Below are 16,324 nucleotides of genomic sequence, written 5' to 3' on the forward strand. Positions count from 1 at the left end.
TTCATGTTGCTTAACTTTCCCGTGAACCCATTCTTTCACAAGTAATAAATAAAAAAAACAGTGTTTTTCAATTATGTTGCGGACTAGCTAGCTGTATAAAATGCTAATTCATCAAATCTGCCGTGGTCAGCGAAGGGTTAACCCGCTGCACATGTCACGGCCCCACTCCTGAGTCGGATTGGAGCGGTCACTCCACTGAACCAAAAATGCTGTGTTTGCCTTTTTTCGTCATGAGTCACAGGCTTTATCAGCATCTCAGAGCCCACATTTCTTTTTTTTCCTTCTTTAATAAAAGAGACAGGAGAGAAGGCCCCCGATCATTCGCGTTCGCGAACGAAATTGCGGAGCCAAACAGACCACGAATGAAGCCCCTCCGCCCACATGATTAATGTCACATCATAAACCATCGATTTTACAATAGGGAACGTGATCATGGATTCCCATAGATTTCATTATCCCAGGCTACTTTCGCTGTAAGACAGGCGTTCTGACGTCTTTATGACCGCCGACTTCTTCCTCCAGCTGTGCGGGTTTGGAGGAAGATGACTCATCTATGTATATATGACTCATCTATGTATGTGTCTATATATATATTTATTTATTTATGTTTTTAATTTATTTTCATTTTTTTATACACTGTCGCAGATGAGTTGCTCAGTGACTCATCTCTCACGAAACAATGAAAAAAAAAAGGATTCATATAGTTATACATAAAAAAATACATATATATGTATATATGTATTTATTATGATATATTTTTTATTATTTATATTTTGATGAGGTTCATAATATCAATCATAATCACACACTGTCATGCAGGGTTGTGAAAAAGTTGCTGAGTAATAAGACATGCTTGAAGACATTTTGAAAAAAAAAATCGGGATCTCTTCAAAATTCTAAAAATGTGTTGAATTTGAGATGAACTGTCCAGAAATCTATGCCAGTGTTTATTTCTGATATGAAGTTCAATGACAATTTTCTATTATACTTTCTTAAAAACGCAAAAGAAATTAGATTATTCTTTTCTTTTTCTTTACTTAGAAGGATGGATATGAAACTGTCAAAACGCAAACTTGGGTACTGGAGATTTCTAAATTAGACCACAGCGTATGGATTTTAATTACCTGTTTAAGTTTAAGGTATGTGGAAAAAACATTCGACTGCAGACTAACGCTGTTTGAGCCCAGAAGTACACTCCACTGGCTTCATGAGAAATGAGAAATACATTGATTAATGATATTTTTTTCCCAGGGAAAATGATAAATTAGTCGAAGGAGGAGAAAATAGGCAATTTTCCGAGCTGTTAATAAATTATTTATAGCATTAACAATCCCAAAATCCACTTCGAGTGATACATTTCTACATTCTTGTTCTCGACTTCAGAACACACTCATCATATCAGTGGGAAGTCCTGGCAACTCCACACAAACCCCGATGGGATATTTACTTAATTTTTCCATGATCTTACATGTTCAAATCAAGCGGGCAGCTCTGCTAGACAGATGGCGCTTCGGCACCAGGGGATTATGGGTAAGGCAGGAGCAGATATGTCTTGAATGTATTCAATAGCATTAGAGAGCACTTGGCGACAGTAGAGAGGAAAACAGCTACCTTCTATACGGACAGATCCGAGCTCAATGCGAGCGGCCTTCTATCTCGACCGGGGACAGCCAGAGAGAAAGTCAGCGTGATAGAGACAGAGGGCGGACATGGTCAAATAAGCTCGTTCTAATAACAACAGCAGTGTGAAAAGTTACTTGGTTCTGGTGACGTGATATAATAATGACTTTAGTATTTATGGAGACCTGGTGGGAATACTTTGGTAGGACTTTGGAGAAGATGTGAGGTCACGATCATGCATTGATGAAGGGACAGGGATCAGGAAATGAAGAGTGGGTCAAATGAGAGATCATGGAATACCCTCAGCTCAGTAAGCCTCTGGCTTAGGTTATGGCCTAGAATTTCTAGGGGCAAGTCTAGCACTAGATATAAGTATTCTCTTAAAGTCTGATTTATGACCTCACTGCTAAAAATTAAAATCCTGACAGGGCGATATTTACGTCAGTCAAATACAAAGTGGCTTTTTCCAATGTTAAGAAAATTAAGTTACTTAAATCAGTGCTCCCCAACCTTTTATCACCGCAGACAGGTCAACGCTTGACAATTTTACCAACACGGTAAACGTGGATTGTTTATATTGGGAATATAATGATAAACATGAATTCACTGTGCACTCGTATGCAACTTTATTAGCAGCTTCCTCTTAATGTTGCGCCAACAACATAACATGATTATATTGAAGGCTTCATTGCCTCATTCGAGATCCGGGCGCCGCTTGTTATGCAGAGCGACTCATTCTGTGGGAATAACCTGTTGCGATAAATCCATATTTCAAGTAGAACTCCAGGTATTGTCCGTCAAAAGCTTTCTTTTTCTTGGAAGTTGTAGGCTCTTTTTCTGTCTCTTCACTGGGCCTTTTCCTCTTTGAAAAGGAACTTTGCAAAAACGTCTGTTTTTTCCTCATTTTGCTAGCTTGTGGGTTAAATTTTTGTAACCGAGAGAATCCGGTCATTTTTCAAAATAAAAGATCTTTCAAAATAAAGATTGTTGAGATTGTTCAGACAGATTTATTATCCGTTGGATAGTAAATAATTTATTTCTTGGACGGCCAATTGGACCAATTGATCCACGGTTGGGGACCACTGACTTAGATGATTATTTTGGGTCAAACACAACAGCACGTCTTTAAGACAGACCATCATGTCTTTACCTTAATGTGAACAGATGCCACATAGAACACCGAATTTGTTAAAATATGTCCAGTGGGGAGAAGGGGGCGGGTGTGTGTTCAAATCCTGAACTCCAGCTGTGACATGAGCTTGGCTAGGAGTTTGGACGTTTTGCGACAGGATGAATGTAAAGCATTGCGGGAAGAGAAAAAGGGCGCGGTTAAAAGTCAGGAAGCCTTTCGCTACCTGAGAAAAGCTCCTTGGTTAAGAGTAAACAGATGCAGATGCCCCGCTGGTGCCTGATGTCATGACTCAACCAGGCACCGCCGCACGATGTCTCTCAAACACACACTCACACACATCTACAGTCACCCCTCCACGATGTTACTTATGCAACAGAGGAGAAAAACAGCGGTGGTTGTTGACAGCGTCTGGCTGCAGAGACGATGGCTGATGCCAAAACAACCAAAGTAGTTTATCTGCACATAACAAAGACTCATTATCGCTCCTCGCCGTATCAGATTACACACGGCATTCTGCTTCTCCTTTTCCAGGGTTTCCTTGCCTTTTGCAGAGTTTGAGGGCAAATGTAAGATCTTATCTAATCAGCTTTCGCTTTAGGTTTTTTTTTTTCACTTCCTATTCTTAGAAGCACTTTGGGAGTGGAACGGGGGAGGCCGCTTTACCGTAAAATCTCTATCCAGGATGGCGCAACTCACAAGGGTTATATTATAGAACGTATCTGAATGAAAGGACTTTAAAAAAAAAAATTGATTTTGTAGATTTAGCTCACAGGTGCTGTTTAACATTATGGGGTTACAAACACCAATCAGTGGAAATATAACAATCTGCGTTTTTTTCAGTTCTGTGTGAATTTGTATTTCCTGTATTTATCAAGGGAATCATTGAGCCCCTTGATGCAACTGATGGAAAGGGAGGCTGCCAGCGTAACCCAGGTTAACATCAGGTGACCAGACACGATCTTCGTGAGGAAAGGTTAAAATTTAAGCGTCTGAGTATAGGCGGTGCATTTTAGCATCACCCGAACGTTGCAAAATTGAATATCAGCACATTTTATTTTTGATACTTTGCTTTATTTTAGTTGAGGGGTGGAGCTCAAGTTCAACCCTGTTCTACTTGTGTCAACCACAATATTATATGATTCTACACGCATGTGTACTTGATTATTAAATTTAACTAACTTTTTTTTGTATTATCCAACCATCCATCTTCTGCCACTCATCCTGCACTCAGGGTTGCGTGGGACAGCCCATCCCAGCTGTCATCGGACGAGAGGCGGGTTGCACCCTGGACTGATCAATGGCGGGGCCTCCAAATTCCCTAAAACAAATTGAATCAACTACCAAGCTTTTCTGGTCGCTTATTTGAAAACAACCTGAGAACGCCTCTTGTTGAACTTTAGGAAAGTCTAAAAACTGTTATTTATGTAAAAAAAAAAAATATTAATCTCTACAGCAATAGATTATCATGTATAGATTAAATTCTAGATTCCATAGAGGAGCAGACTGAAGCTACTTGAGGTGGATTCAATTTTCCTCTGGGTTTTAAAAGTGAATCAGATTAATATTTGTGGTTGATTCTGGATTAATTGTCCCTTTAATCATCTCCACATTTATCAGTAGCAGCTTCTGTTTTCAGTGGACGGGCCATACCTGCTTCGTAACAGAAAGCATACATGACCCAGAAAAGTTTTGGCAACCCATGGCTTGTCTTGACAGACTCGCCACGGCCGGTTTGCGTTCCAAATATGAAGTTGTCAGTCTCACAAACGGGCAGGCGAGTGACATAAGATGGACATAAAATAAAGCAGCATCCAAATCCCGTGTGTGATCTGGCGTGACGGTGCGGCGGCTGTATGTCATGTGACTTGGGAGGAGGGAGATTAACATTTACTGTGGAAAGAAGGTCGTTTTGTGGGGTGCGAAGAAAAAAGATGCCAGACAAATCTTTTTTTCGGCTCAGAGGGGTGACCTGGAGATCCTGACATTTCTGTCGGTGAGGACCAAACCTCGGGAAAGAGATTTAGGGGGACGAGTCACTGGAGTTTATGACCGAATCTTAAATATCGTCTTAGTTAATCCAAGCCTTTCCTTTGAGATGTGATTCTGACACAAAACACTTTGGACGACGAGCTTCAAACATGACGGTTAGAATCGAACATTGCAGGGTTTCGACCAATCGGGCCCCCCAAAGTCCCATAGCTGAACTGGTCCTTCCCTGTGGCCTCAGCCCCGCCCTGATAATACCATCCTGAAACATTTCAGGCTGCTCAACAAATGCAGGGCTTTGAGTTAAAGACCTGGAAACGGGAAAGGAAACACGGCTGAGACCGTTTGTGCAAACAACATGAAATCAAACGCACTTCGCGAGACAACCCTGTGCTCGGCTGTGGACTCATCTGAACCCACCGCGGAACCCCGTTCGCTCCCTCCAGAGGCCGCTTTGAGCAACGCTGTTCTGGGTGCTCTCTGTGGGACACTTAGCATTTTTACATTATTCAAAACAAGAAGGCGGCGAATATAATACATCAGCTACCCGAGCAGACTGGAGACTGAGAGACATCTGCTGAACGACTAAATGACGACCATCATTTCCTCTCTGATCTAATCTTTGTGTGTGTGTGTGTTTCTGTGTGCCACTGTTTGTGTAGGTGTGTTTATGTGTGTCAGTGTGTGTGTGTGTCAGTGTGTATGTGTCAGGCAGCAGGCTGCAGGCAGTAACATTAATGAAAGTTTCATTTCATCTTGGCTTGTGGCAATATGATTAATAATTTTATCAGTCCAGATTGTCAGCACTGTGAAAGTGGAATAAATGTAGAATATGGATTTAATCTCTCTCTGGATTATTGCACCATCCAGTGGACATATTGTATATTGGATGCTCATGCTTACAGGTTCATTCGTTTGTGTTATTATCATTGTTAACTCTGCTCAGTACTTATCTGAAAAGTAACTAAATATTCTGAACTAATCATCTTAATTTAATTTTATTTTATTTTATTTTATTTTATTTTATTTTATTTTATTTTATTTTATTTTATTTTATTTTATTTTATTTTATTTTTGCATCAGGAGACGAACTGATGCGGTGCGTCGACCTGTATAACCAGTCCCAGTCCAAATGGTTTGAAGAGATGGTGACCACCAGCCTGGTAAGTCAAGTCATCTCAATCGTTAAGGTCATGACTCACAAAATACTTGTATGCCACACACACACACACGCACACACACGCACACACACGCACACACACACACACACACACAACGTACACCGTACCACCATGACCCACCACCACCACACTAAAGCAGGTTTCTATCTCATCATTTCCAATCATTGATGAGTTCTTGCTACTTTCGTGCCACTTTCGGGCAAGTCACTGGATATTTTACCTAAAAACTTCATTAAATGATGAAATGTATTTTTGAAGTCGTTATTTTTATTTTACAGTTGTGTTTACTTTTTGTTTTACTTTTGTTTTTTATTGTTTCCAAAGTGCCTGTTTGGAAACTATTAGGATTCGATATTAGTTTCAATATTATAATTATTCTTATGATATATGTTTCGTTATTACAGTTTCACAGAAGCGCTGCCTTTTCATGTCAGTGTTCAATTTCTCAAATCAGACAGCATCACTGGTGTGTGTGTGTGCACGTGCCAGGAACTTAATATGACAGAAGATGCTCCTGATAATAACCAACAGATTAACACATTGATGAAATTGAAAGGGAAGCATTGAGATATGCAATAAAAAATAATAATCTTGGATTTTTTTAAGCCCTAAAGCTTTGAACAACACAAAGAGAGCCTGGACAGTAGTCAAGTCAAGTCAAGTCGGATTTTTTTATAAAGTGCCAAATCTGGATTGTCTGATGACACCTTCAGTGTGGAGCAGGTCTGGACGACACTCTTTAAAACGATCAACTGAAACACTCCTCCAAGATTTTAATCCTATTCCTAAACAAAGGAGGGTGTTAATCATAAATATCAACTGATCAGCTGATATCTGTAGGTAATTTTTAAGGATATTGCAGACAAGGTGACTTTTTCACAAAAAAAGGCAAAGTAAGGTAACTTTTCTCATGAATATTTTTGAACCCGTCCCTCCTGTCAATGCCTTCCAGCACAGAGAGCGCAGGTTTTTCCCTCCTTCTGTTTTTTTCAACGTCTTTGGTTGAGACGGCCTTCAGTGCATGAACACGACCGGCTTGATGTTTTCTGCCTCTTCACTTTCAAAGCACGTGATTGGCTGTTCGGGGAAAAGAAGCCCGACATTTGTCCTAAAACTGCCACTTTGACTTCAGATTTTTGCAATCGGGGATTCATTAAGCTGGTATCCCGTCCCTGAAATACATAAAGGAGCAGACTGATAAATAATGTACAGTCTGCTGAGGCATCTGCCGTTGTCGTGGCGGCGTCAGCGCTGACAGATGGGAGGTGGACGCCAAATTGTTTCTGACACACGGATGAATCTTGTCTTCAGGAGCTGGAGCGGCTGGAGGTGGAGCGGGTGGAGATGATACGGCAGCACCTGCTTCAGTACACCACCCTCCGACACGAGACAGACATGTTTAACCAAAGTGTAAGTCGCCCTCGGTTGATGCATCATAGCTTTATATATCATACCCCGTGTTTTCAATTACAACAAAATGATTATAAGTAAAGCCGAGCAATGTTGACATACAGTATACCAATCACTCTGATATTCCTTTTTGAATAAACCATAAAATTTTTCATGTTTTTTTTGAACATTTTCCATTTAGAATTTTGAATATTTCAATTTTTATCTTTCTTTTCTTAATGTCTTACATAAAAAAAAGACATTTCTTAAAGTGTTGGAAAATGTTGAATGAAAATCTGTCAAAAAATAAATAATAACTAATAATAATAATAATAATAATAATAATAATGTAATACAAAATACATTAATACCTGAATTAATGAACGAATGAAAGAATACAAAATATGCTAAAGCTGACCAACAAATATAATATCAGCGATGTTGTATCATCTTAGCGAGTATCACATCATTATCATGCTCGGGACATATAAATATTGATTTGTATCATATAACTCAGATTTTTGTAATAATATCTGGGAACACCTCGAGGCTTATATCTTGATATCGTCATGTGATCATTTCAACCTTTAAGCAGAGTGGGATTACTATAAGGAACTTTTGTTCTGTGCCCCATCTATTACTTTGTTTCTGCGGGAAAGTCTTCTTCCTCTTCTCCTGTTGGCTTTTCCCTTCAGGGGTCGCCACAGCAAATCGACCTTCTCCATCTAACCCTATTCTCTGTATCCTCCTCTCTCACACCAACTACTTTCATATCCTCTCTCACTGCGTCCATAAATCTTCTCCTTGGCCTTCCTCAAGACCTCCTGCCTGGCAGCTCCAATTCCAGCATCCGTCCACCAATATATTCACTATCCCTCCTCTGTACATGACCGAACCATCTCAGTCTTGGTTCTCTGACCTTCTCTCCAAAACATCTAACATGTGTTGTTCCTCTGATAGACTCATTCCTGATCCTATCCATCCTGTTCACTCCCACAGAGAACCTTAGCATCTTCATCTCTGCGACCTCTAGTTCTGCCTCCTGTCTTTTCGTCATTGTAACTGTTTCCAGTCCATACAGCATCGCTGGTCTCACCACTGGCTGATAGTCTTCTATCACGTGGTACCCCTGACGCTTTTCTCCACCCATTCAAGTGACCGTTAATATTTTGTGCATTGGAAAAGGAGTCTCTTTGTTGACACGATAGATGATACCAAGGTAGAAATGATTGTTGACAGTGATTTCTTACTCAAGGGTGTCATTTTAGAGCAGTTTTCATAAATCCTGATTGAAATATGTGACGCCAACACTGAGCTCAGTACCCATGTGTGTCCAGACGATGGAGCCAGTGGACCAGCTGCTGCAGTGCGTGGACCCGGCCAGAGATCGGGAGCTGTGGGTGCAGGAGAACAAGACGGGAGAGATTCGGCCGGTGGACATAGAGATCTAACCTGTGACACCTGCAGTTTGCTTACCACTCACTTTAACCCCCCCCTCGCCGCACCAGCCCTACCCCTACAAGCTCACAGCCACACACACACCGACCCCCAGGCACTGATCCACGCGTGACCCCCGGCAGCCCGACCCGTCAGCGACCTGTTGAGGACGATGACATCAGCAGTGGCGGTGGCGGTCTGATCCTCCTCCCTCCTCCGCTGATGGACACAGGTCTGGAACTGTTGACGTGACTTGTGTTGGACCCAGTCTGAGGCGGGCGGACCATGAAGAGGCGCCAAACAGTGGACTTTAGTGTTAATGTTGACTTGCTGTAGGTCCCGCGGCTGCCTGTTTGTCTGTGCTTTATTTTTTTTGCTCTGTGAGGAAGTTTGTGTCCGTGGACGCACACACGTAAGCCGCAAAATGATTTAGCGGATGCTGCTAAGCCAAATGCATCCCCCCCCTTCCCCAAGAGTGTTGCATCTCGGTCAGGCAGAATCGGGCACAACATTGCAATTAGAGCTGGGCGATATACTGATAGCTGCAAACCAAATATCAGCTCCCTGTCCTGATCTTGTCCGGATCACGGTAAAATAGCGGCACGGTGGTGCGATGGGTTTCTTCTGGGTTCTCCACTTTCCTCCCATAATCCAAATACTTCAATAGTTCAATTGGAGACCCAAAATTGCCTAGATATATGAATGAAAGGCTCAATAACTTTAAATCTCTTCATGTAGCCCTGCGATCCTCTGGCGACCAGTCCAGGGTGAACCCTGCCTCTCGTCCAACGACGGCTACGCTAACAAAGTTCAAATTGAAAGGCGATGTGCATGATGTATTTACACCCTTTGCCTGGAAATGATCCGAAAAGCATCTCGAAATGACCAAAAAATTAGCCATGAGTTGAATTGGACACCTGTAAAAAACTTTCCTAAACTCCAATATGAGATTAAGTATTTTCTTAAAATTCTAGAAGAAAATGGTTATATAAATGAAATTAAAGTACTCCTCATTACTTTCCAAACTCTTTGTTATTTTAGTACTTGAAGGCTCCGCAATATTTGTTGATCGTGAATACTGGCCTTAGAATCCCGCTATGTGGCCCAGCTCTAAAAATAAACGTCTACAGATGAAGCAATGCTAAACCGTCAGTTCGCCCTGAAAGCCGGTCTTCTTTCCTCAAACAGCATGAAATGTGCCATTGGAAAAAAAAACGATTAACCCCGTATCATCGGTGTTAGCATGCTAGCATAGGCTAATGCTGCTACCGTAATTAGCTAAAAAAAAACGAAAAAAATCACAAGCGTAAAGTGGTTCGAGCTTTAATTATGGGGCTTTTTTTAACAGTCTGCTTCAATTTACGAGCCCGGGAGGATTATTAGGAGGAGGTGGACAATGTTGGCCGGGCGACGTAATGCTAATTTAGCTGGAGTTACTGGAGTTTCAAACCAAATACAGAAATATATCGCTATTAAAGGAAGAATCACTGCATTTATGTGTGTGCTTCTCTCGTTTTTTTTTCTCCAAATACTAATGAGTGTCACACTGGAAACACAGGGGGTGGGATGGGACAGCAGGAGACTGATACACCAAAAGATGCTTTTTCTTTGAAAATACAGGAAGCTGTCGGTCAAACTGTTTGATCCAGATTCTCCAACAGGCCTGTCCTCCTTCGTGTGCTCGATCTCAAGATGTCCATCAAAAAATAGTTACACTCTGCTGGAACTTTTTATTTTATGAGTAATATTGGTTGGGAACCTATATTATTGGATTGAAAAAAAAATATATAATATGATCGAGCCTCACTTATCCATTGAAATGAATGCCTTTTTTCTTTTTTTTTCTACCAGTAAGCTGGTAAACATTTAGTTTGTAAATTTGCTACACACAGGAAATCCATGTTCCTTTTTTAAAACTCAAAACAAAATCATAGTGACATCATAAATAGATCAAAAATAGATCGATAAATCTGAAATTCATGGACAAACAGTTCCACCATGTTTCTCAAAATTAACTTTTCATTAATTTACACAACAAGGTAAATGGTGAGATCAGTGATGCTGTGTCAGACAATGAGTTTTAAGGCTTTACAAGTATCTAAATGAAAATTGATTTTAACTAATCTTTCTGAGGAAGAAAACCTCAGGAGAACCTAATCAACTCTCAAATACGTTGTAAACCCTGTATAAACTCTCAATTTTTATTAATGTCTTGCCAAATGTATTTATTTTTGCCTCTATATCTTCATTTTTAATTACAGTGTGACATTGTTCTAACTTCAACATTCAGGACATTACATTTGGTTGTTTTCATCTGTCACTCATTTTATCACCACTGGGAGTGCTGGTGATGATATACTGTATTTACATGTCCCACTGTGATAAATCAAACTGCGGATTTAATTTCATTTTTTAAGTATATCTGATTTTCTGGTGTTTCTGGTGTTTTTTCTTCAGTAACCTCATGTAGAATCTTAAAATAACTAAATCATAAATTGAAATTAACATTAATTATTTTTCTAATTATCAACAAATATACTGGAATTAGCCAGAAACTCAAATCAGATGACCATTGCAATATGACATTTATTTTTAAATGTCCTCAAAAATCAATGCATCACTCTAAATCAGAGTGACATAACCTGAAGCCTTGTTAAATTGTGACAAAATTAACAAAAATAAATAAATGACCAGGGTATCCCATACAATTAAGGTAAATAAAAATATGCAAATGCCTTTATGTTGTAATTACTTTAAGTCACTGAAACTTTGCCAGAAATGGCAAATGGTTTATTCCTGTTTTGTATTTCATACATTTATTTTGAAAAACTGGCTCCTGAATGTTGAGATATTTATTTTCATCACATTGCTTGCCCCGAGGCAGTGAGCATGTGAAAGGAGGAAAGGGATAATTCAAGTTTTGCTTGCCTATCAACCACAGAGCATGTTTAACAAAGAACCTGTAAAAAGATAAGAAAGAGATGGGAAATTACATGTTTTTTGTTTTTTTTTTGGCTAACAAAATATTGTCAGTCACTGATTTATTTCAATTTTTTTCCACCCCCCTCTTGTCTCATATTCGAGCGTTCATTGTCATTTAGCGAAATGCTTTCTAAAGCCTCCAGAGGCTGCTAAGTTGTGGTTTACAGTGGTTGCACATTTATGGGGTGTGTGTGCTGGCAAAGGATCGGAATCATGAAACCCTTTGCAACTCGAAAGAACAATCCAAAACCTAAGGTTTGACCCCTCACAAGATTCAAAATGGCACTTTATACTCAGATCTGAATGAATTTCAGCCACCGTGTCAGCCTGCGAGGATGTTGTGTTTGTTGACTGATGATGTTGTGATGTACATAAATGAGTGTGATTTGATCTGCTGAGGAGGCCCTGTGATGAAGGATGTAAGATACGGTAAATAGTATGCTCATGATAGTATGCTGACTCTTGGTACGGATAATATACGACACACGTGAGGTGTTTTATAGGTAATAGAAACTCCAGCTTTCTTAAATACTCTGAACTTTGGGAAATAGCTACTTTAGCTGTGTTCAGTGTAAGGCTACATCTAGTCCCGCGTTACTAGACCACTATGAACAGCTTTTTGTAAATTAACAACTCAAGGATGAACATTTTAAATTAATAAAATCATCAAATGTGTATGTTATATCATAAAACAAAACCTTGTTTGCCTTGTGTTTCTGTTTTCCTGTGTGACGCACGCTGATGAGACAAACTGATTGAAGAAATTGTGGAGTATATGTAAAAAGTTCTTTATTTCCTTAAAAAAAAATTCACATTCAATATTACAACGGTTCGGTCACGCCTTGTTACATGTGGCTGCAAGAAAGATGCACTTAAATGTTCACATATATAACTTTAAATGTTCAGGTAGGATACATCGATGTTGCTTCTCTTTTTTTTAACTTAGATGATCGAGGTGTCGTGTGGACTTTATTACTAGCGGAGTTGTGAGACTTCCAAGCCACAGTTTTTTCTCCCAAAATTGGGATAATTGGTTATTTTTTGGGCTAAATGTCGATTTGCTTTGATTGTTATTTCTTTCATTCAAAAAATTAGTTATGCTAAATATTTTGGACCAGATAAAAGATAATGAGTGGCTTAATCATGATGCTGTTTAGCATTACTACTAATCAGCGACATAAGCAAGCTAACTAGCCAATGTAGCTCTCTTGGCTACCAATAAAAATTGTTTTGCCATTCAAGGCCTGTGAGAACATTCTTGTTTCTTGCTCGCAGGGCTGCGAGAACCACTGATCAGGCAATGTGACAAGTGGCTGAGCCCGTGAGGACCTCCTGGAGCTCTGCAACTTCTTGCAAGTATGAAATGTCATGGGTAGAACAAACTTTATTCACGTTCCCACAGCCCCCAGTCATGACAAAGTTCTTGCTTCTTGCACCCTATGTAGAATGAGCTATATGTTATCTTCAAATATTAATTTGTTTGGAGTTTGCTGCAGGAGAGTATTTATATTAAACCATCAGCTAACTAAAACAACAGTTATCCGTGCATATCTATACAGGTTTTATGTCTCAGGATCATTTTAAAATTATATTGACATTTTTAGAAGTAAAACTGACTTTTTGAGGTCCTGAAAGTGCTGAAAATTGCATGTTGTTCATGTACGGTCTAGACATAATAGATATGAATACAGCAGTCTGATCCGGCCCAGTTTGCAAAATTTAGCAAGTTTGCTAGTTAGTTAGTTTTCTATTCATATTTAATTTAATATAAATAGCTCTCAAGCTGTTGTTGTAAATAATATGCGACCAATTTTCTTTTGAGTGAGGGAATTTAGGAACTCAATTTTGAAGATACAGATCGATCAATAAATGGAGCCGGAAAAACGGCAAGGGAAGCCGGCCTCTGTGTGTGTGTGTATTTGATGTGTGTGCAGCGAATATCCAGTATCAGTCTCTGTTGCGCTGCATCTGAAGGAGGAAGGATGCGCTCCTACCAGGCTAATCAATCATGAGCTTCTTGAGGGAGTCGAGATACGCCGGGATGAGGGAGCTGACTGACTCGTTGTCGTCATTGAGGATCTTTTCCCCTCGACCCTCGGAACCCGCTGAGCTGGGAGATCGGACCATGCCGGGGTACGGCGTGCTGTAACCCTGCGAACGCACAACCACCAAGGAATAACATTCTCATCTGTTTTATTACTATCATTTGAATTGCTCAAAGTGGGCTGATTTTAATCCAAGTCAAATTTGGCATCTCATTGTGTTATGGACAGCATCAGTTGAATTTACACATTCATAATGCATAAATGGTTAGATAGATAAATTGATAGATAGCTGGATAGAGAGAGAGGGATGGATGGACAGACAAGAGATAGACAGAAATATATGGATTAAAAATGATTAAAAAAAAATGTAAATAAAAATCAAGATTTGACCACCATTGGTAAATTATTTTCATAATTTTATTTATGTTTTATAAATATATATAATCTATTATATATAGATAATTGTAAATATTTTCTCCCCAGAGGAACCGTGTCATATTGGAGTATCTCAAGGGCAGTCTTGACGGTTAACAGATCAATTTGTGTGTTATTTTTCCTAAAATATAAGATAATTATTGGTTTTAAGTTGCCATGGTGACTTACAGAGGAGTAGCCCTTGAAGCTGCCTCTGTTCTTGGTTCGGATCTTGGTGAGTGCTGACTCCGCGATATCCGCTCGCTCCTCGGCATCATCCAGCTCGTGCACTGTCTTCCTGTACTTTGCCAGGTTCATGTTGGCCTGCTCCTCCTGCAGCGGTCAGACAAAAGCAAATGTGAATGTCATGACACGGACGCCAACGTGCAATTTCCGGGTTCGACGGGAGGAGGGGCTGTCGTACGGCTTCTTCCACTTGTCTCTTGTAGGCCTTCATCTTGTTCTGCAGCCGCTCCACCAGCTCCTGCATCCGTTGCTGGTTCTTCTGGTCCTCCTCGGACTGGAACAGCAGCTCCTTTAGGCGCCGCTCATTCTTCCTCAGCGTCTTCACCGTCTCGGTGTGCCGCTTCTGCTCCGAGTCCAGCTCCAGCTCCAGCTCCTTCACCTGCACCGCGCACAAAACTCAGGACCGGTGACGGTTCCTCAGGAGGGGGGGGTCGAGAAGTCGTGGCAAACACCTGGACGAGAGTGTTACCTTCCCCTCCAGCTTCTGGATAATCTTCTTGCCTCCTTTCAGTGCCATCTGCTCCGCCTCGTCCAGCCGCCCGCCCATGTCTTTGACCTGGGCTTCCAGGCCTTTCTTCACCCTCTCCAGGTGAAGCGTGTGTTCCTGCTCCAGACGCAGCTCCTCGCCGACCCGCGCCAGCTGGCAGACGTTTCAACGTGCCGTTACACATCCTCTAAAAAACTGTGCTGTGAGCCCGTCATCTCCCCGATGGGTGTGTGTTTTACCTCGCAGCCGGCCTTCTTGGCTTTGTCCAAGGATCCTCTCAGCTCCGCCTGGAGCTCCTCGTGCTCCTGCTGGAGAGTCTGGAGATCCACCTCCAGCTTCCTCCTGCCGCTCAGCACAGTCTGGAACTGAAGCACCACAAGGTCATGATATCATACGTGACGGGTGAAGACCCCCCCACCCCCCCCACCCCCACACACACACACACACCACGAAGTCACCTGGTTGTTCAGGTCACTGGATTTCTCATTGGCCTCTTGCAGCTCCACCTCTAGAGCCTTGCGAGCCCTCTCGGCGTTCTCCAAAGCAGAGCGTGCCTCCTCGCCCTCGCCGACAAGTAGAGTGCAGCGTCGCTCCATGGCTGCCTGCTCCTCCCTGAGCTCCTCGTGGCCCCTCACCTCCTCCTCCAGCTGAGCCTGCAGCTCCTGGGTGCAGATGACAGGGGTCGGCGCCGAGTTTCCGCGGAAGAAAAATAGTACCCGGAGCGATCGTGGAACCTTGATCTGCTGCTGCATCTTCTTGCTGCTCTTGCTGAGCTCGCCGTTACTCTTGGTGAGAAGGTCCACCTGCAGCTCCAGCTCGTTGATGTCGGCCTCCAGCTTCTTCTTCAGCCGCAACCCCTCCGCCCTGCCTTTGACCTCCACATCCAGACTGGCCTGCAGTGACTCCAGCGCCCTCTGGTGGCTCTTCCTACCGAGGGGCGGGGAGAGAAGCGTAACGGACCGTGCATAGGAACAGCCGCAAAGCAGAGGTTTGAGGGAAGAAGCCTTACCTGGAAGGACCATGGCCTTCATTGAAGGAGTGAAAAGGAAACAGAGGAAAGGATGAAAAACGGAAAGATTGAGAGTCAAAAGTGTCTAGACGAGCAAAAGTGAGAGGTACCGAGCAGCTTCGACCTCCTCCTCCTTCTCCTGGATTCTGCGTTCCAGGTCTCCTTTGGCCTGGGACAGCTCCAGCTGCAGCCTCAGCACCTTGGTCTCCTCGGCCTTTGAGAAAACATTATCCACTTGTGTTTGCATTTTTACCGGTGCAGGTAAAGTTTGTCATTTAAAATGGAGATGGTGCATTGAGTCACTGAGGTCAGCTAGACAAATAAGAACTAAATCGAAAAAAATAGATAAATAAGGAGATGAATAAATAAATAAATACGTACAAACATACATCCATG

At 41.6% G+C, this 16,324-nt stretch overlaps 2 protein-coding genes across 3 annotated transcripts in view; one reads left to right on the forward strand and one right to left on the reverse strand.

Annotated features, from left to right (window-relative positions):
• The window catches only part of gas7b (growth arrest-specific 7b), a 76,998-nt gene extending 64,574 nt beyond the window's left edge, over nt 1-12,424 (forward strand). The window contains exons 12-14 of the mRNA XM_086140220.1: nt 5,822-5,901; nt 7,231-7,329; nt 8,646-12,424. Coding sequence (XP_085996346.1) covers nt 5,822-5,901; nt 7,231-7,329; nt 8,646-8,759 — 293 coding nt within the window. The 3' untranslated portion in view covers nt 8,760-12,424. The remainder of the gene's footprint in view (nt 1-5,821; nt 5,902-7,230; nt 7,330-8,645) is intronic.
• Nucleotides 12,425-12,499: 75 nt separating this feature from the next.
• LOC147214674 (putative uncharacterized protein MYH16) overlaps nt 12,500-16,324 on the reverse strand; it is a 67,055-nt gene continuing 63,230 nt past the window's right edge. For both annotated transcript variants that reach the window (XM_086140218.1, XM_086140219.1), the window contains 8 exons: nt 16,039-16,142; nt 15,654-15,846; nt 15,378-15,581; nt 15,159-15,284; nt 14,902-15,072; nt 14,611-14,811; nt 14,376-14,519; nt 12,500-13,878 (listed from right to left, as the gene is read on the reverse strand). In XM_086140218.1, the coding sequence (XP_085996344.1) occupies nt 13,726-13,878; nt 14,376-14,519; nt 14,611-14,811; nt 14,902-15,072; nt 15,159-15,284; nt 15,378-15,581; nt 15,654-15,846; nt 16,039-16,142 (1,296 nt within the window). In that variant the 3' untranslated portion in view covers nt 12,500-13,725. The remainder of the gene's footprint in view (nt 13,879-14,375; nt 14,520-14,610; nt 14,812-14,901; nt 15,073-15,158; nt 15,285-15,377; nt 15,582-15,653; nt 15,847-16,038; nt 16,143-16,324) is intronic.

This window comes from Fistularia commersonii, chromosome 33 (genome assembly GCF_037954325.1).
Source record: "Fistularia commersonii isolate RoL2024-O1a breed Wild chromosome 33, RoL_Fcom_v1.0, whole genome shotgun sequence".
Lineage (NCBI taxonomy): Eukaryota > Metazoa > Chordata > Actinopteri > Syngnathiformes > Fistulariidae > Fistularia > Fistularia commersonii.